We start from the raw sequence: 21,519 nt of genomic DNA, 5'->3' as shown, positions 1-21,519 counted from the left end.
ACAAAAATTAACTTAAAATGGGTCAAAGAACTAAATGTAAGAGCTAAAACTTTAAAACTCTTAGAATACAGATGTAAATCTATATGACACTAGATTAGGCAACTGTTTCTTAGATATAACACTTAAAGCACAAGCAACTAAAGAAAAAATAGATTGGATTTCATCAAAATTTAAAACTTTTGTGATTCAAAGATCATAATCAGCGTAGTGAAAAGACAGTCTACAGAATGGGAGGAAATATTTGTAAGTCACATCTGATAAAGATCTAGGACCAAAATGTATGAAGAACTTATAACTCAACAATAAAAAGACTAATAACCCAATTTAAAAATAAAGGATTTGAATAGAAATTTCTCCAAAGATACATAAATGACCCATAAACACATAAAAAGACTCAACATCATTAGTCATCAGGGAAATGCAAATCAAAACCACAATGAGATACCACTTCATAACCACCAGGATGACAATAATCAAAAAGTCACATAGTGAAAAGTGTTGGTGAGGATGGGAAGAAATGAGAACTCTCATGAATTGCTGGTGGGATTATAAAATGCTGCTGGGTGGGATTATAAAAGCTGCTTTGGAACACAATCTGATGGTTTCTGAAATGGTTAAACATAGAGTCCCCATGTAACCCAGCAATTCCACACCTACATATATACCTAAAGAACTGAAAACCTATATTTATTTTAAATCTTGTACACAAATGTTCATATCAGTGCTACTCATAATAGCCACAAAGTGGAAACAACTCAAATGTCTATAAACTGATGAATAAACAAAATGTGGTATATCTGTACAATAATACAAATAGCTATTTGCATAGTAATACAAATAATTTGGCAGTAAAAATGAATAGAGTACTTAAATGTTATGCCACACAGACAGACCTTGAAAACATGCTAAATAAAAGGAGTCAGTCACAAAGGACCACATATTGTCCAATTCCATCGCTATGAAATGTCCAGAATAGGCAAATCTACAGAGACAGAAAGTATTAGTAGTTGCCAGGGGCTGAGGAGAGAGGAGGTTAGGATGTCACTGGTGGGTACAGAGTTTCTGTATTATGAAATTACTCTGGTGTTAGATAGGGGGAAAAAAAAAAAACAACTACTGAATCTATATCTTAAAATGATGAATTTTGTGGTATGTGAATTATGGCTCAAAAGAAATAATGTACCGTAAAAAAGACCAGATAGACTTGGAAATAAGCCAGAAATTACTTTTAGCAAAGAAAAATAAAAATCATTGCAATTGAAAAGCCACGATAAGCATGTCCAACAGCAGATGAAACCCAGCTGAACAGAGCATTACATCTTAGGAACTGACTGGTGTGGAGGTGAGAAAGTGGAATGTAAGAAGGAGAGGCTAGAGATAGGAGGGCAGACAGAAGGAACAGTGTGCCCTAGCAAGAGTTCCCCCAAAGAGGGCATGCTATGGGGCAGTTTTGTCAAGAGGGAGTATCTGGTATTTCACAGGCTTAACTCAAATGTTGAAACCTTAGTTTGGAAACAGAGTGAGTTCTGAACAGAATAAGTAAAACTAAATCCCTGCCTTAGAGAAACTAAGAGCACCATAGACAGGAATTTCTTCTTTTCATTGAGGAAGGCACCCCACATTTGTCTTGCAGGTTTCCATGATCTTTGTCATACTCTTTTCCATCTCTTAGAGAGTACAAACCCTGATTGGGGAAGCATATAGAATACCCCTTGAAACAGGCTACTAGAAAGCAAAGTCTTGACTGCATGATCTGGGCCCTGATGCCACCACGATTGGTCCCTCAGCAGCTGTGTACCTGAGGTTTCACAAGACCTTTCAGCCATACCTCCAGCTCCAGGAAAAACTATAGAATAGAGTAAGGGAGCATCAAGTTTGTCATTCCCAGCTTCTCACTTGAAAATGGCAGCGAGTGAGCATTTACTCAGGGCTGAGTTTCCTGCCTCCAAGGCAACGGGAATGTCTGGTGAGACTCCAAGAGCTCGGTGCTAAATCCTAAGGAGTTATGATTGGATACTTATATAAGGAAAACAGAATAAAATACACTATCTTTAATAAAGGCTTTACAGAAAATGTAGCTTTCTTGATATGGCTGTTTCTTGTATTGATTCCCAGTAAAAGCCAAGGGGAACCCTTTCAATTACCCATCAGCATAGGTCTTCCTTGGGGGCACAGTGTCATGCATGGTAAGGAGCAGCACTCAGAGCTATATACCGTGAGGTTAAGTCCCAACTCTCTACCTTGTGGTGGGGTGATCTTAAGCAAGACACACAAGCTTTCTCAGCCTATCTCCTCCTAAGCAGAGTGGCTCTCCGAGGAGCACTACCTATAGGAAATATAACTTGAAAATTGAAGAGGGATGGAGTGCCTGTAAAACCATACCTTGATCTTGGTCTCATAGTGAGCAGCACATATCAGCTCCTGCTGTTACTCCTTCCATGGTGGCTTGGCAGTTGGTCACTGCAACCTGCCTGGCACTTCTTTGCCAAAAGTGTTAGGTGAGTCTTGGGGCCTAATGCTATCCTCCCAGGTTCAGGGTGGCAGTCCTAGTTGAACCTGCGGGCCTTCTACTTCACCCTGCCTTAAGTCTGTTCATCAGTCTAAGGTACAGAGAGGGGTACAAGTTGGCCTGTGTGCAGGTAGAACCTATGATGGAGCCCATGTGTAAGTGGGGCAACTCTGGCCAACTGTGCTCTTCAGCTCTTCTTCAGCAAGTATCTTAATCTAGGGGACAGCTGCTGTAGATCTATATAACCTGGTATCCCTAGGGGTACTGGGTGACCAGTGGTAGTGGCCCATACAGGCTGGGAGGCCCGTGAGGTCAGGGGCCCTGAATGGGGTGTCAGAGGCAGGAGGTGGGGAGACTACCGAGGACTCTCATAGAAGTTTCAGTCATAGAGAGTGGGACCACCTGAGCTGGTATAAGGCTAAGCAAAGTGAGGTTCATGCACTGGTATTGAGCTCAGAAAGTGATCAATTTAGAAACTTGTGTGGCAGTTTGACATTGCTGTGACATTCTTATTGTATTTTATAAAGCTATAATTACACAAAGTCTAAAAAATTTTGAAAGGATTTTGGGAAACACTGATTTAAGGTTTCTAGAACATCAAGCTACACCCAGAAGTGGATGTTTTGTCCTGCTGTAGAGCATTAGAATGGGGAGCAGGAAAGCAAAGGCTTTCATGGAGCAGAGTTAGGAGGTTCTGGGTTTTCCTAGTTTGATACATGGGTACAGATGGAAAAAGTTTAGGATTTGTACACACTGGTGTGCCTGTCTGCCTTTCTATGACCTGGGGTTACCAGGAGGAAGAACAGCAGAAGGTAGTGCCCAAAGGAAGTGCTAACAGTCCTAGGGCCTATGGTCACACTTTCTGGTTAGCAGAATGAATGCAAGCAGGTATGAGGGCTCTCAGACTAGGTTGGAATATAATTCACCATGAACTCCTTGAGGAAGGGTGTTCAGTGATGGTGTCTGACCCAGGTATTCTGTCATGTCCAAAGATATCTATTGCAACATTATAATAGAGCACATTTACCCAACTGCCTCAAAAAAGAAGTGTTGAGGAAATAAGCTGTTGATTTTGTAGCCCCTAATTAATATCTATGAAGACTGAAGTACTATAGAAAAATAGTTCACATGGAGTGTTATTTGGAAAAAGCAGGATATGAAGTTGTATTAAAGTATAAAGACAATTAGAAGGCTGTTGGAACACCTGGGTGGCTCAGTCATTAAGCATCTGACTTCACTCAGATCATGATCTCACATTTCATGGGTTTGGGCCCTGCATCAGGCTCCCTGCTGATAGTGCGGATCCTGCTTGGGATAGTCTGTCTGTCTCTCTCTCTCAAAATAGGTAAACTTAAAGAAATGAAGGCTGTTGCAAAAATAAATAAATAAATGAATGAATAAATAAATAAATAAGAAGGTATTATATTTAATTGTATACCAATAAATTAGATAACTTAAATGAAATGGAAAAATTCCTAGAAAGACATGAACTACCAAAGCTGACACAAGAAGAAATAGACAATTTGAATAGACCTATAACAAGAGTTTGAATTAGTAAACAACAACCCACAAAGAAAAGCCTAGACCCCGATGGCTTTACTTCTTTATTCTACCAATCAATTAAAGAATTAATACCAAATTCTTCATAAACTCTCTCAAAAAGTAGGAGAGGGGTACCTGGCTGGCTCAGTCAATGGAGCATTTGACTTAGGATTGTAGGTTCGAGCCCAAACTGAGTATAGAGATTACTTAAAAATAAAATCTTTTTTAAAAAAATAGGAGAGAACATTTCCCAACTTATGCTAGGAGGCCAATCATCAGGATACCAAAAGCAGACAAAGATATCACAGAAAAGAAAAATACAAACCAATATTTCTTACGACTGTGGACACAAATCCTCAAAAATACAGCCATATGTATATACATGCATACATATATATATGTATGTATGCATGTATGTATATATATATTTGGCTCAGCATATAAAAATCAATTGATACAGTATACTATATCAATAGAATAAAAACAGACACCACATGATTAAATCTAACACCCATTCATGACCTAAACAAATAACAGCAAGCTAGGAATAGACCAACTCCATCAACATAATAAAAGGACATCTTTGAAAACCCCATTCAACTAACATCATACTTAATGGAAAAGACTGGAAGCTTTCTTCCTAAGGAAAATGAACAGGAACAAGACATTGTACTAGAGTTTCTAGGCTAAATGACTTCAAGATTGGAAGGTACAGGATCAATCTATAAAAATCAGTTGTATTTCTCTACACTTGTAAAGAACAATCAAAAAACGAAGTTAAGACAATAATTACAATAGCACAGAAAAGAATTAAATGTTTATGAGTAAACTTAGCAAAAATACAGTATAAAGCTTATATTTTGGATGCTACAACTCATTGTTGTACCAAAGACCTAAACAAATGGAAAGACATTCCATTGGATGTCTTAATATTGTTAACATGGTAGTAGTACCGAAATTGATCTACAGATTCAATGCAATCCCTTTCAGAATTCTAGCTGGCTTAGAAATTAACACTCTGATCCCAAAGTTCATGTGGAAACTCAAAGGCCTCAGAATAGCCCAAACAGTTCTGAGGGGAAAAAAGCAAAATTGGAGGACTCACACTTCCTGAGTTCAAACCTTAATGCAGAGCAATAGTAATCATGATAGTGTGGTACTAGCACAAGGACAAACCTTATAGGTCAAAAGAATAGAACTGAGATCCTGGAAATAACTCACGTTTCTGTGATCAGTTGATTTTTAACAAGGGCACCAAGACCATTCAATGGATGGAGAAAGAGGAGTCTTTTTTTTTTTTTTTTTAAGTTTGTTTATTTTGAGAAAAAGTGGGGGAGAGAAGGAGAGAGAGAGAATCCCAAGCAGGCTCTGCACTCTCAGTGCAGAGCCTGATGTCAGGCTCAAATTCACAAATTGTGAGATTAGGACCCGAACCCAATTTAAGAGTCAGATGTGTAACCAACTGAGGCACCCAGATGCTCCTGAAAGAACAGTCTTAACAAATGTTACTGGGACAGCAGGATATCCACATGCAAAAACATAAAGTCAGGTCCTTACTTCACACTGCATACAAAAATTAACTCAAAATAGATGAAAGAAATAAATGTAATAGCCAAAGTACAGAACTCTTGTGACTTTGGATTTGCTAATGGACTTTTGGAGATGAAAGCAAAATCACAAGCAAAGAAGAAATAGGTAAATTGTATTTCATTAAAATTTACCACTTGTGCTTCAAAGGACACTATCAAGATGGTGGGGGAAAAAACTAGAACTGGGAAAAATATTTGCTAATCATATTTCTAATAAAGGACTTATTTCTAGAATATAAGTATTCTTACAACTCATGCAACTCAGTAATAGATTAATGACACAATTTTTAAATGGGCCAAGGATTTAAATAGCTGTTTTTAAATATGATATACAAATACCCATTAAGCAAGTGAAAAAATACTCAACATTATTAGCCATTGGGGAAATACAAGTAGAACCACAAGATTCCACTCCACACTACTAGGAAATCAAAAGATAGATAATAAGTATTGGCATCAATGTGAAGAAATTGGGACTTTCGTACACTGCTGTCAGGTATATAGAATGGTAGACACTTTGGAAAACAGTGTGGCAGTTCCTTAAAAAATTAAACATAGGCATAACACTTGACAGTCCTCAGTAAACACCCAAGAAAAATGAAAACCTGCCTACGCAAATAACATTTATTTGAACGTTAATATGAATGTTCAAATAGCCATTTGACAAAGGAACTTTTTTTAAATGTTTTGAGAGAGAGAGAGAGCATGAGTGGAAGAGGGACAGAGAGAGCAGGAGACAGAATCTGAAGCAAGCTCCAGGCTCCTAGCTGTCAGCACAGAGCCTGATGCGGGACTTGTACTCATGAACCATGAGATCATGAGCTGAGCTGAAGTCGGATGTTTAACCAACCAAGCCACCCAGGGGCCCCGACACAAGAATTTCAGTCTTCAGTAAATATCCAAGAAAAATGAAAACATGCCTATGCAAATAACATTTATTGAATGTCTTTATGAATGTTCCTATCAGCATTATACACAGTAGCCAAAAACTTTAAACCAACCAAATGTTCATTAACGGAAGCAAGGTGTGGTTATCCATATAATGAAGTACTATTCAGTCATAAAAAAGGAGTCAAGTACCAATACATTCTACAGCATGGATGAACCTTGAAAACATGTGAAGTGAAAGAAACCAATGCTGGATGTCACATATTCTGTGATTCCATTTATAGGAAATGTCCAGAATGGGGACATCTCTGGAAATGGAAATAGATTAGATCATCCCATCAGGGGAGATCTATGAAAACAGAAAATGGACTAGAATGGGAGAATTGGGGGGTGGTAACAGATACAGAGTTTATTTTTGAGATGATGAAAATACTCTGAAATTGCTATTGCGACTGTTGCACAACTTTGTGAAGATACCAAGAACTGTTGAATGGTATATTTTAAGTTCATCAATTGTGTGGTATGTGGGTTACATCTCAGTAAAACTATTCACCAAAAATAAACACATTACACACATACATATACACAGATTAAAATGGAGAAGTGTAAGAAAATGCATGAGACACTTTCTATGTCAGCAGCACCTAGGACTTGGAAGTGGCTTTTTTTCCATAAGCTTTTGTTTTGAAACTTTAAAACCTTGAGCAACATGGAAAAATAGTCCATTGAACATCTTTGTACCCTTCACCTAGATTCACCAGGTTTTGTCATGTTTGTCAGTTTTGATTTTACTTTTACTCTACAACACATATGATAAACACATGACACTTTTTCCTATGAGAGGCACTTCCTAAACAAGGATGCTGTCCTACATAATCACATTCCATTATCACACTCCACTGGGTATTTAGTCCTATACTTTAAAGCTTTTTAACAATTTTTTGTGAAGTACTGTCCATTGTTTAGAGTTCACTCTTTGTATTGTATAGTTGTATGTGTTTTAACAAATGCATAATGTCATGTATCCAGCATTATAATCATGCACACTAATTTCCTCTCCCTAAATATCCCTTGTACTGTAGCTATTCATTGATCCCTTCCTCCTCCCTGAACACCTGACAATCACTGGCCTTTTTACTGTCTCCATAGTTTTGCCTTTTCTAGAACATCATATAATTGGAATCATACTGTATGTAGCCTTTTCTAATGGGCATCTTTCACTTAGCAATATCTATTTAATGTTCTTACATGCATTTTCATGGTTTGATAGCTCATTTCTTTTTTTTTTTACCAAATAATATTCCATTGTATGGATGTACCACAGTTTGTATATATCACAGTTTATCCATTCCCCCATTGAAGGACATCTTGGTAGTTTCCATTTTGGGGAGTTATGTATAAACAACATATAAGGCTGCTATGAACATTCATGTAGAGGTTTTTGTGTGAATAAATGTTTTCAACTCGGGCAAATACCTAGGAGTGCCATTGCTGGGCCATGCCATAAGACTAACTAGGTTTAGCTTTAAAGAAACTCCCAGGCTATATTTCACAATGACTGCATTCCCACCAACAGTGATTGAGTTCTTTTGATCACATCCTTGCTCAGCATTTGTTATTGGTTTTTTAGGTTTTAACCATTTTAATAATCATTGAGTGATCTCTTATTTTTTTAATTTTCAATTCCCTGATTTTCACTTCTAATGTTGACCATCTTTTCATATGCTTATTAGCCATCTGGATCTTCTTTGGTGAGGTGCCCCTTTAGATCTTTTGTTTATTTTTTAAATTGGGTTGCTTGTTTTCTTACTGTTCTACAAATTCTTTGTATATTTTGGATACAAGTCCTTACTCAGATAATGTGATTTGTAAATATTTTTTCCCAGTCTGTGGCTTATCCTTTCATTCTTTTAACAATGTCTTTCTCAGAGCATAATTTTCTAATGTTAAAGAAGTCCAACCTAACCAAATTTTTTCTGTCATGGATCATGCTTTCAGTATCATATCAAAAACTCATTGCCACTGTAGTCAATAGTATTGTAGTAATTTGTGTGGTGACAGATGGTAACTACACTTACCCTGGTGAGCTCTTTGTAATGTAAAACCAAGCTCATCTAGACTTCCTACTGTGTTTTTTTCTAAGTTCTTATTTTATAGTTTTGCATTTTCCACATAGATCTATGATCCATTTTGAATTAATGTTTGTGGAAGATGTAAGGTATGTGTCTAGATTCAGTTTTTGCATGTGATTGTCCAGTTGTTCCAGCATTATTTGTTGAAAAGACTATCTTTTCTATGCCTTTGCCTTAATCAAAGATGAGTTGACTATATTTGTATGGATCTATTTCTAGGTCTTTTGCCTTTCCATATAAACTTTAGAACCAGTTTGTCAATACATACAAAATAATTTCCTGGGATTTTTATTAGGATTCCATTTAATCTCTAGATCAAGTTATGAACAATTGACATCTTAACAATATTGAGTCCTTTATCCATGAACATAGAATATCTCCATTTTTTAGTTCTTTGATTTCTTTCATCAGTTTTACAGTTTTCCTCATTTAGAATTTAGATATATTTTGTTAGATTTATATCTAATTACTTCATTTTTGATGCTAATGTAAATAGTATTGTAATTACAATTTCAAATACTAGTTGTTCATTACTGCCATGGACTTTTGTATGTTAACTTTGTATCCTGAAGCCTTGCTATAATTGCTTATTCTGTTTTTGTTGTTTTTGATTCTTGGAGATTTTCTACAAAGACAATTATGTCATCTGCAAATAAAGACAGCTTTATTTCTCCTTCCCAATCTGTTTGCCTTTTATTTCTCTGTCTTACCTTACTGCATTAGCTAGGACTTTTACTACAATATTAGAACTAATGAGAGGGGACATCCTTACTGCCTTCTCAGTCTTATGAGAAAGCATCTAGTGTCTCACCATCAAGTATGATGTTAGCTGTAAGTTTTTTTGTGGATATTCTTTATCAGATTGAGGAAGTTCTCTAATCCTGGTTTGCTAAGAATTTGGTTGGGTTTTTTTGTTGTTGTTGGGTTTGTTTTTTTTTTTAATGTTTATTTTTGAGAGAGAAAGAGAGGGAACGAGTTGGGGAGAGACAGAGAGAAACAGAGACACAGAATCCAAAGTAGGCTCCAGGCTCTGAGCTGTCAGCACAGAGCCCAACATAGGGCTCAAACCCATGAACTGTAAGATCATGATCTAAGCCAAAGTAACCAACTGAGCCACCCAGGCGCCCCTGAGAGGTTTTTTTTTTTTTTTTTTTTTGTCATGACTGGATGTTAGGTTTTGTCAAATGCCTTTTCTGCATCTATTGATATGATCATAAGATTTTTCTTCAGCTTTGTTGGGCGTGATGGATTACATTAATCACTTTGGAAGTCAGCTATGCTCACCACTATACCACCAATGCTACATTAATCACTTTGAATGTTAAGCTAGTATGCATTTCTACAGTAAATTCCATTTGGTCATTGTATGTAATTCTTAACGTTGGATTCAATATGCCAATATTTTGTTGAAGATTTTTATATCTATGTTCATGAGTGATACTGGCCTATAGTGTCAGTATCTGATTTTTTATTTGGGTAATATTTGCCTCATGAGTGTTAGGATCTACCTCCTCTTCTTCTCTTCTCTAGAATATATTGTAGAGAATTGGTATAATTTTTTCCTTAAATATTTGGTAGAATTCACCAATAAGACTGTGTGGACCTGGTACTTTTTTTTCTTGGAAAGTTACTAATTGTTGATTCAATATCTTTAATAGGCCTATTCAGATGAGTTCTTTTTCCTTGTGTGAGTTTTAGTGGATTTTTTTTTTTTCAAGAAACTGGCCCATTTCATCCAAGTTATCCAATCTGTGGGTATATTCATAATATTCCTTTATGTTCCTTTTATTGTCCAGGGGATCAGTAGTGAAGGCCCCTTTGCATTTCTGACATTAGTGATTTGTGTCTTTTCCCTTTTTTTCTTAGCCCAGCTACAAGTTTATTAATTTTATTGCTCTTTTCAAAGAATCAGTTATTTATTTCATTGATTTTCCTCTGTTTTCCTGTCTTTAATTTCATGGGTTTCTCTTCTAGTTTTTATTATTTATTTTTTCTATTTGCTTTATATTATCTTGCTTATTATTGCCTTAATATATTATTATATTGCTACTTATTATTTATTTGCTTCTGCTTGTCTTTTTCTAGCTCCTAAAGGTAAAGTTTAGATTTTTTATATCAGGTCTTTCTTCTTTTCTAAAATATGCATTCTCTGCTACAAATTTCCTTCTAAGCACTGCTTTGACTGTGTTCCACAAATTTTGATAAATTGCACTTTTTCATTTAATTAAATGTTTTTACATTTCTCTTGAGACTTTGACCCATATATTGTTTAGAAGTCTGTGGTTTAATCTCTGGGGATTTTCTGGTAGCTTTCTGTTATTATTGTTTAGGTTAATTCTGTTGTGGACCTGAAGCATACTTTGTATGATTTTTATTCTTTTAAATTTGTTGAGGCCCTTGGGTGGCTTAGTCAGTTGAGCAACTGACTTCAGCTCAGGTCATGATCTCACAGTTTGTGAGTTCAAGCCCCCCATCAGGCTGTGTGCTGGCAGCTCAGAGCCTGGAGCCTGCTTTCAGATTCTGTGTCTCCCTCTCTCTCTGCCCCTCCTCTGCTCACGCTCTCTCTCTGTCTCTCAAAAATAAATATATGTTAAAAAAAATTATTTTCTAAGTATGTTTTATGAACCAGAATGTGGTCTACCTTACTGAATATTCTTTGTGATCTGGAGAAGAATGTGTATATTATTGTTGAATGAAGTATTTTATAAATATCAGCTAAATTCAAATGATAGTACTTTTCATTTAATTATTTCCTTATTGATTTTCTGTCTCCTGGATCTTTGAATTACTAATAGAGGTAGAGTGAAATCTCCACTTGTAATTGTGGATTTGTCTACTTCTTGCAGTTCTGTCAGTTTTTGCCACATGTATTTGGACACTCTCTTGTTAGGCATGTATACATTTAGGTCCCTTTTATCATTATGTAATGCTCCTCTTTATCCTTAATAATTTTCCTTAGTCTGGTGTCTACTTTGTCTGAAATTAATATAGCTACTCCAGTTTTATTTTAAGTAGAATTAGAATGGCATACGGGTATATGTTGGAGATGTTGCAGGTTCCAGACCACCACAATAAAGCAAATATTGTAGTGAAGCAAGCTAAATGAATATTTTGGTTTCCTAGTACATGTAAAAGTTGCTTATACTCTATGGTAGTCTAGTAAGTGTTCAATAATAGCATTATATCTAAGAAAGCAATGTACATACCTTAAGGGAAAAAATACTTCATTGCTAAAAAATGCTAACCATCATCTCTGCTTTCAGCAAGTCATAATCTTTTTGCTGGGGGAGGGTCTGCCTCAGTGTTAATGTCTACTGACTGATCAAGGTGGTGATTGCTGAAGGCTGAGGTGGCTGTGGAAATTTCTTTAAATAAGACAATGAAATTTGCTACATCGATTGACTCTTATGAACAATCTCTACCTCTTATGAACAATCTCTCTAGCATATGATGCTATTTGATAGCATTTTACACGCAGCAGAACTTCTTTCAAAATTGGAGTCCATCTTCTCAAAGCCTGCTACTGTTTGAGCAACTGAGTTTATGTCATATTCTAAATCCTTTGTTGTCATTTCAACAGTCTTCACAGCATCTTCAGTTCTAGATTCCATCTCAAGAAACCACTTTCTCAGGGCGCCTGGGTGGCTCAGTCAGTTGAGCATCTGACATCGGCCCAAGTCATGATCTCATGCCTCATGAGTTTGAGCCCCACATCAGGCTTGCTGCTGTCAGCACAGAACTCACTTCAGATCCTCTCTCCCCTTCTATCTGTCCTTCCCCACTTGGGCTCTCTTTGTCTCTCTCAAAAATAAACAAACATAAAAAAAATCACTCTCTCTGCTAAACCATGAGAAGTAACTGCTCATCCATTCAGGCTTGATCCTGAGATAGTAGCAACTCAGTCACATCTTCAGGCTCCACTTCTCATTCTAGATCTCTTGCCATTTCAACCACATCTGCAGTTACTTCTTCCAATAAAGTCTTGAACCCCTGAAAGTTATCCATGAGAGTTGGAATTTACTTATTCCAAACTCCTGTTTATGTTGCTATTTTGACCTCTTCCCATGAATCTTGAATGTTCTTAATGGCATCTAGATGATGAAGGTTTTCCATTTACCTTGTCCATATCCATCACAGGAATCACTGTCTGTGGCAGTTATAGCCTTAGAAAATGTATTTCCTTAATAATTAAGACTTGAAAGTCAAAACTACCTTTTGATCTATGGCCTGCAGAACAGATGTGCTAGCAAGCATGAAAACAACATTAATTTCATATATCTCTATCAGAGTTCCTGGGTGACTAGGTGTATTGTCAGTGAACCAGTAATATTTTTAAAGGAATCTTTCTATCTGAGCAGTAGGTCACAACAGTAAGCTTAAAATATGTAGTAAGCCATGTTGTAAACAGATATGCTCTCTCTAGACTTTGTTCTGTTTATAGGATATAGGCAGAGTAGATGTAGCATAATTCTTAAGGCCCTAGGATTTTTTGAATGGTAAGTGAAGATTGACTTCTACTTAAAGTCACCAGCTGCATTGGCCCCTAACAGTAGAGTCAGCCTGTCCTTTGAAGCCAGGCATTGGCTTCTCCTGTCTAGCTATGGAAGTCCTAGATAGGGATGACCTGAGTGGCTCAGTGGGTTGGATGTTCATCTCTTGATTTTGGCTCAGGTCATGATCTCATGGTTTGTGGGAGGATTGAGCCCTGCATCAGGCTGAAAGCACAGAGCCAGCTTGGGAGTCTCTCCTCTTCTCTTCTCTTCTCTTCTCTTCTCTTCTCTTCTCTTCTCTTCTTCTCTCTCTCTCTATCTCTGTCTCACCCTCTGTCTCTCTCAAGATAAATAAAAAAAATTTTTTTTTAAGTCCTAGAGGTGGTTGGGTGGCTCAGTTAAGCATCCGACTCTTGATTTCAGCTCAGATGGTTATCTCACAGTTTGTGAGTTCAAGTCCCATGTCCAGCTGTGTGCTGATAGTGTGGAGCCTTCTTGGGGTTCTCTCTCTCTCCCTCTCTCTCTGCCCCTCCCCTGCTCGTGCTCTCTCTCTCCCTCTCTCAAAATAAATAAGCTTTAAAAAAGTGTAAAAGTCCTAGATAGCATCTACTTTCAATACAAGGCTGTTTCATGTATATTGAAAATCTGTTGTTTGATGCAGCCACCTTTGCTAATTATCTTAGCTAGATCTTCTGGATAACTATCTGCAGATTCTACATTAGCACTTGAAGCTTTGCCTTGCCTTTTTAGTTATGGAACTAGCTCCTTTCCTTAAATTCATGAACTAACCTCTGCTAGCTTCAAACTAGTTATTCTACCCTTATTATACCTGAGCCCTGTCTAATTGGTGGTGAGATTTGGGGGAGGAGACACATTCTCTTATCTTGTGATTAAATCTTTTGTTTTTTGGACCAGAGACCCTGAGCTATGACCTTCAGATGTGTTCCTTAGCCTGTGTGTGTGTGTGTGTGTGTGTGTGTGTGTGTGTGTGTGTGTGTGTGTAAGGCTACTCTGTTGTTGGTTAATTGCCCTGCCCACAAATTATATAGGACTCTAGTAAAGTAGTTCCTCTTAAAGGTAGGCTTTTGTTAAGGAGAAGGGAACTCTGGGTGTGTTTCAACTGGTTTTCTTCCCCCTTTGCCAGCCCAAAGCACACAGGGGATTTTTCCATCGCTGATCTTCACCCATGAGAGCCTGTTGGAGCTCCTGGAAGTAAAGTTAACATAAGTGTGGGTACCTTTCTGCCACTGGACCCCCCAGAATTTTAACTCACAAGCCAGCCCACACTCAACCTCTAGCAGTATACCAGTTATTTTAAGTCTTCCTACCAGTTAGGGCTCCAGGGGCTTTGGCTGCGGGTGAGCTATAGCTTTATGTCTTCACCTGGTGTCTCCAGTTTTCAGGGTGGCAGTTTGCCTTGTGACCTTACTTCTCTGATGAATCTAAGAAGAGTTGTTGATTTTCAGTTTTTCAGCTTTCCTCTTACTTTGAAGATGAGAAAGACAACTTCCAACCCCTTTGCATATTGGAGCAGAAACCAGAAGTCCTTTCTTACAATTTTTATTTATTAACTTTTGGCGATGAGTATGGATTTTATTCATCATTATAAATGTAATAGACACATGGAGAAAGCCATGGATGTCTGTTTGCGCAGGTTGAAAGAGCAGAACCTTGTGAAAGACCTGAGGCCCCGGGACCTCCTGGAGAGCAGCAGTGACAGCGACGAAAAAGTCCCTGTGGCCAAGCCCTCCTCGCTGTCCAAGCGAAAACTGGAGCTTGAGGTGGAAACAGTGGAGAAGAAGAAGAAAGGGCGACCTCGGAAGGAGTCTCGGCTCATGCCTGTGTCTCTGTCTGTCCAGGTGAGGCCATCGGGCCCATGCTGCCTCCCCCAGCCTACCTCATAACCTCAGTGCTGGAGTCCCCATGTGCCCAAGTGGGATAAGAGAGGCTGTGCATGCCACAGTGTGCCTTATCAGTTGGGAATGGTTGGCGAGACATGCGTACCCCCAGAGGTAGTATGGAGGCCATGCTGCCCCACACCTGGCGCTCAACCCACTCAGAGTCCTTGAGCAGTGCCCTGAGGTCAGCTATTCATCTGGAAAGTGAGGGTCTTTAGAGCATTCATCTGCGCTTTCACCCTCACAGAGTGGGTGGAAATGCCTGGGGAACCAGCCCGGTGTCCCCTGTGGGTGACTCACCTTTACCTGACATTGCCCTACAGTGCTGGGGTGGGGCTCAGGGACATTTCTGCTCTTGCAGTCCCCAGCTGCCCTGACCGCAGAGAAGGACACCATGTGTTTGTCTGTACCAGCACCTGCACTGAAGCTGCCCATGCCAGGCCCCCAGAGAGCATTTACCCTCCAGGTGAGTAGGTTTCCTGTCTCCCCCAACAAGCGTGCACATTCTCTCCACTCTCCCCCTGTGTAAACCCTCAATTGTCACTGACTTAGGGCTGCGTTCCAGGGGCTCTCCATCTCTTTCTGGGGGAAGTTGTAGCTGATCAGGGCCCATTACTAGCCTCTTCCCCAAGGGCCCCCTTGCTGCCTGCCCACACACATGCACATTTCTCTTCTCTGTGCTTCGCTCTTCCAGTCCTGCTGCCATCTTCTGGATGGCCAGCTCCTTCAAGACTTGTCTCAGTTGTTCCTTTTGGTAGCCTCCTTCAGCTCCACATTCAGCCTTTGGTAGCCTCAGACTTGATACAGTTGGACTGCATCATAATGGCCTGTCTCCCATCCAGCTCACTGGCCCTGTCCTCTTCCCAGGACCCAGCAGAGTCATCATCAGAGCTGTTTGAGCTCTTGGAGTAGAAGCTTATGACCATGTGCTTGTTCAAAGCACAGCTCTAGAGCAAAGAATCCTTTATACCCAGAGCTCTTCCATTCACTCAGTCTAGCACCTGACCTTGGACGTGCCATAGGTTTATGCCTCTTGTTCCTCAGCTCAGATGCACATCCTTGGGAAACCTTCTAGGGCCCCGCATACAGGTCACTTTCTACTGAGCATACACTGCCCCACCCAAACTGGTCCTCATGGGATACCAGAGGTGTCAGCCCTTCCCACCACAAGGCTTTCTGGGCCTAAAGGTAGGGACCTACGTGGTTTGTTCTTGTTGTTGATGTACTCGGAGACAGGGCACACAAACCCTTTTCCAAACTCTAGCTGCCCCACCCCGTAACCCAGAGGCTTTACCACTGAGTGCCGCTTAGGGCTGTTCTTGGTTTCTGGGGATCTATGAAGGGACCCGTCTCCCAGCAGCATCCAGCCCTCTGCCCCACCTCACCCACTTGTTTGGCCATATGAGTGCAGACTGTTCAGCTGTTCTCCCTTGGTTTTCCATATGGGCTATCCGTCCATCAGCTCCCTAGGCATGAGAGATGAGGCTGAGCCAGCTCCCAGCCCTCTCCCTTCTCTGGGGGCCACACATCTGGACCTCCGTCCTACTTGTCCCACCCCATTACTACATATGCCACCACTGTCCTGTTGGCTAGCCAGCTCTGTCTACTTCTCTGTGTCTTTTTCCTGCTGCGGGGTCTCTGAACATCTCATCTGTCACATGACCCAAGTCTCAGTGGGCCCACCATCACCTGAAAAGACATTTTGTTTGTTTTCTTCCATCCAGGTGAGCTCCGATCCCTCCATGTACATTGAAGTGGAGAATGAAGTGACTGCTGTGGGGGGCGTGAAGCTAAGTCGTTTGAAGTGTAACCGGGAAGGGAAGGAGTGGGAGACGGTGCTCACCAGCCGGATCCTCACTGCTGCTGGCAGTTGGTAAGGGTGAGGGTCTTCGCCCAGCTCAGCCTTTAATGTCAACCAAGCACCACGTGCTATGCTGTGTGGCACTGTTACTGTCTGAGGCATGATGCATTGCCCTACGTGCTAGCTCTCACAGAGGCCTGTACCATGCCTTGCCCTGGGCTTAGGACGTGTATCTGTCATCTCAGTCCCCACAAGACCTAATAAAGCCGGCATCATTATCACCATGTTACAGGTGGGGAAACTGTCTTAGAGGGTCACCCAAGGCAGGATTTCAACCCAAATGTTATGATTCCCTTATCTGGTCAGGTTCCAGGCTGAGTTCTGCCTGGCTCTCTCTGACGTGGAATGGTTCCTTCTCTGGACCCCAGATTTTCATCCAGGGAGAACAGGATGGATTTCTGATTGTCCTGTGAGTCCCCAGCCCAGCCCTGTCCATATTCTGTATGAGGGGAGAGCTTAATTCAGTGGTTAGTCATCCAGTGTCTTCCCGTGGGCTTCCAGGACACAATCCCCTGGAGCTGTTTTTACATGTGCTTGATCTGAAAAGAGGACCAGTGTTTTCCTCAGGTGTCTGTTGAAGTATAGGATCTGCCGTCAGGACCATGTATTTGGTACTATTATAAGGATTTTACAAAGATAATTGGCTTAGATACAGTCATTTTAACTAGATCCTTAATCAGTTATCATGAGACTGCATGTAAAATGCTTTCATAGTGCCTACAAGTACTCGGCCTTCCATCTTAGGTCACGGTTCCCATGGGCTCTGAGCGGGTGCATAATGTTGCACCTAGAAGGAACCATCATTCTGTACCTCCTTTTCATTCTCTGCCAAGATGAGTAGACTGAGCTTCTCAATCCCAGGCACCCATGAATGACTAAGAGGCCTGTGTGGTAGATACTGCTGTGGGCTCCCCCTGGATCAACATTAGTCTGAGCTCAGAAAAGCTCAAGCAGCCGCTGAAGGGAAAGAGAACACATTCTCTTTAATCAGGTCTCATTTAGGCTAAGCTCCCATGAGCCCTGCTACCCTGATCCTTGTGGCAAGCCCTTGCTCCACCTCTCCCTCTGCTGCTTCTGCTCAAAGGAAGGTCACAGCAAGTATAGGTAGGCACAGAAAGAGGAAACGTTCTGCATTTCAAGGCTGCTGCCTCTGCCACAGCTCCCTGTCATCATGACACCTGTCCCTTCTCTACCTTTTCAGTGACGTGGTATGTGTCGCCTGTGAAAAGAGGATGCTGTCAGTGTTCTCCGCCTGTGGTCGCCGTCTCCTCCCTCCCATCCTCCTGCCGTCCCCAATCTCCACTTTGCACTGCACGGGTTCCTACGTCATGGCACTCACAGCTGCAGCCACATTATCTGTCTGGTGAGAGGCAGGCCCAGGGTGGGATGGGCTCCAAGCAGGATAGGGCTGTGCAGATCCCCTCTCACTGCAGGGACAAAGAAGGAAGCAAAGGAGGCCACTCAGCAGAACAGTCCTTGGACACTGTAGGTCTGGGGGTCTTAACGCCTAAGGGGCCCTAAACAGTCATACACTGCTTGTGATAGCCATCCCGTGTTGGGGGAGGGAGGATGTGCAAGGAAGTGGGGCAGGCTGCCTACCCCTGCCACCATCCTTAAAGGAGCAAACCTCATGACAAATCATATGCCTGATTGCATGTGCCAGGGTCCAGAAATGGGATCTCAGCTGCCAGAGCCTGGCCACGCTTCTCCCAGAGTTGGCATGGTGTTGGTGGCAGACCCCACAGCTCTGTTGCCTAAGCCCTCATCTGTAGACTTGTACAGAGGTAGTGTAGTGACACATGGGGAGTGGAAGCCACTTGTGGCACAAAGCCCCTGTCTGGGGAAGCAAGGGCTGGCTCTATACCAGGAACCGTAGAGTGGGGTCTGACCACCAAGGCACACTCTGATGTATTTACTCCAACTGGAGAGTAAGCTGTTCCCTGTCTCTCTCCTAGGGATGTTCACAGACAGGTAGTTGTGGTGAAAGAAGAATCGCTACACTCCATCTTGGCAGGTAACCTCAGCGGTGGACCACCCCTTGTTCCCAGGGGGTGGGGAGGGGGTGGGGAGGGATGCCAGGGCTAGGCAGCTTCAGTTCCTGACATGAACCAGGCTCTGGGCCCAGCCTGAGGCATTCAGTGTTGGAAAAGATGCATTCTCTCCCGGGGCACATTTGAATGGGTCTCTGAGAGGTGACAAATAGCCTAGTGGGTGGCAGTGAGACCAGCATGCACAGAAGAGCAGCAGCTGCCTAGTTGCTGAGTCAGTGTGAAGGCACGTGTTGCTGGGACAATGGGAGCCGTGGTTTACGTTTCTCCTTAGGTCATATGCAGGCACCTGCTGATCAGAACACACCCAGAACCCATTCTTGTACTGTCTCCCTAGGAAGTGACATGACAGTGTCACAGATCTTGCTGACACAGCATGGAATCCCAGTGATGAACCTGTCCGATGGGAAGGCATACTGCTTTAATCCATCACTTTCTACATGGTAAGTAAGCCAGCCCCTAGCCCTGCCCTTCTGGGAGAGTGTCCGTCTGAGCTGGAACAGACTTCTGGTCCTGGCAGTCAGGCCTTCCTGGCCTGGCTTCTCCTCACAGTAAAGCCCTGTGGTTCTGGCAACAGTGGCAGCCCTGCTGGACTCTATCTGCTTTATACAAGGAAAGAAAGAGCTTAAACCCACCAATAATGCCCCACTGTCCCTGGGCAGGGGTGCTTTCCTTCTGCATTATTCTCTGAGGTCACTTTGGAAAAATTAAAAATTTTTGTAAATTAAGAAAATTGGTTGTCAATACACATGTCCAGCCTGGCGTCCTTAGCATTGTCAGCATAGGTGAGTGGGCTTCACAACAACATTGCCACCACTCATCAATTTTTGTAACTTAGCAAGAGCCAAGTAGCGCTTCCGCTGACTTTGTGAATTAGTAAGTTTGCACCATCACTCGCCATGTGTCATGGTCTGTCTTTCCTCAGCCCATTTTGGAGTTTAGAGCTCTTTTCTGTATTTGTCAAATCTCTATTCCTCCAAGATCTTAATCGAGACATGTGAAGCCTATACATTGTGTACCAGCCACTCTTTTCTTCTGCCTGCACCTTTGGTCCTTCATACCCAAGCCAGCTATCTGTCCTCCAGCCCTTGTCTGTCAAGAGTTGCCAGGCACAAGTTTATCCTGCCACTGAGATTTCTTTCTTGAGTTAAAAAAAAAAAAAAAAAAACAGGTCCCTGGCTAGCTCAGTTGGTAGAGCATGTGATCTTGAGGTTGTAAGTTCGAGCCCCACATTAGGTATAGAGATTACTTAATAAAATATTTTTGGGGGCACCTGGGTGGCTCAGTCAGTTAAGCGTTCGACTTCGGCTCAGGTCATGATCTCACAGTTCGTGGGTTCGAGCCCTGTTGGGCTCTGTGCTGACAGCTCAGAGCCTGGAGCCTGCTTCAGATTTTGTGTTTCCCTCTCTCTCTGCCCCTCCTTGGCTCGCACTCTCTCTCTCTCAAAAATAAACAAACATTTAAAAAAATTTTTTTAATAAATAAATAAAAATAAAATATTAAAAAAAAAAACCTCCCCATTCATAGCTCTTCCAAGTTACAAACCTTTGTATATTTTATGTGATTACTGTAATTATGGAAATAGGCTGTTTCTTTAAGAAGAGAAATGTTGGCTCTGTATTTTGGAAACATTTTTACAAAGGCACCCAACTTTTTTTTTTTTTTAATTTTTTTTTTAATGTTTATTTTTGAGACAGAGACAGAGTATGAGCGGGGGAGGGGCAGAGAGAGAGGGAGACACAGAACCCGAAGCAGGCTCCAGGCTCTGAGCTGTCACCACAGAGCCCAATGTGGGGCTCGAACCCGTGAACTCTGAGATCATGATTTGAGCCGAAGTCAGACACTTAACTGACTGAGCCACCCAGGCGCCCCAGCACCCAACTATTTTAAAAGTGTGGGTAGAATGTTTTCTTAACAAAAATATGAAAGGTCCTGAGAAGCTGATTGCTTGTGATGCTGTAGAAGCTCAGGAAGGCTATGGCCTGGCATTCCTGGAAGCTTCCAAGGGCTAGGCCAGGTGGGCCCCAGGCAGACAGGCATCCGATGCACACTTCACACACAGGCCTCTGTCCTCAAGTGCTGAGACCATGGAGCTCAAGTGGTCCCAGCAAGAGCCCTGTTGGTGACCTTCACCATCATCAGTTTTGCCTCATAATGAAACCTGTCCATGAGTACTCTATGGAGAGAATGCAGTGACACTCAGCCTCTGCTGGTGCTCTGACCACAGGTCATGTGGTGCTTGCTCCTTGGTGGCCTCACTGCCAGCCTTTCTGGTGGACCTCTTGGTTTTCCTGACCTCTGCTCCTACTGTTGCCTCCCCAGGAACCTGGTTTCTGACAAGCAGGACTCCCTGGCCCAGTGTGCAGACTTCAGGAGCAGCCTGCCTCCCCAGGACGCCATGTTGTGCTCTGGACCTTTAGCCATAGTCCAGGGCCGTGCCTCCACGTAGGTGACCCAATTTGCTGGGGGAGGTGGCTGGGTCACACAAGCACAGTCCCACCCAGGCCTGCGCTCTGACTGCCCATCTCCTTTGCCTGGCTACTGCTTAAAACAGGCAGGCTC

At 41.7% G+C, this 21,519-nt stretch overlaps 1 protein-coding gene across 5 annotated transcripts in view; it reads left to right on the top strand.

Annotated features, from left to right (window-relative positions):
* The window catches only part of LOC106983596 (protein HIRA), a 104,936-nt gene that overhangs the window by 65,132 nt on the left and 18,285 nt on the right, over positions 1-21,519 (top strand). For all 5 annotated transcript variants that reach the window (XM_027049623.2, XM_027049622.2, XM_053206324.1 and 2 more), the window contains 7 exons: positions 14,805-15,009; positions 15,410-15,514; positions 16,773-16,921; positions 18,111-18,272; positions 18,865-18,923; positions 19,295-19,400; positions 21,280-21,402. In XM_027049623.2, coding sequence (XP_026905424.1) covers positions 14,805-15,009; positions 15,410-15,514; positions 16,773-16,921; positions 18,111-18,272; positions 18,865-18,923; positions 19,295-19,400; positions 21,280-21,402 — 909 coding nt within the window. The remainder of the gene's footprint in view (positions 1-14,804; positions 15,010-15,409; positions 15,515-16,772; positions 16,922-18,110; positions 18,273-18,864; positions 18,924-19,294; positions 19,401-21,279; positions 21,403-21,519) is intronic.

Source organism: Acinonyx jubatus, chromosome D3 (assembly GCF_027475565.1).
Source record: "Acinonyx jubatus isolate Ajub_Pintada_27869175 chromosome D3, VMU_Ajub_asm_v1.0, whole genome shotgun sequence".
NCBI classification, from domain to species: domain Eukaryota; kingdom Metazoa; phylum Chordata; class Mammalia; order Carnivora; family Felidae; genus Acinonyx; species Acinonyx jubatus.
The sequence above is the reverse complement of the archived record's forward strand: the minus strand, read 5'-3'. Positions and strand labels throughout refer to the sequence as shown.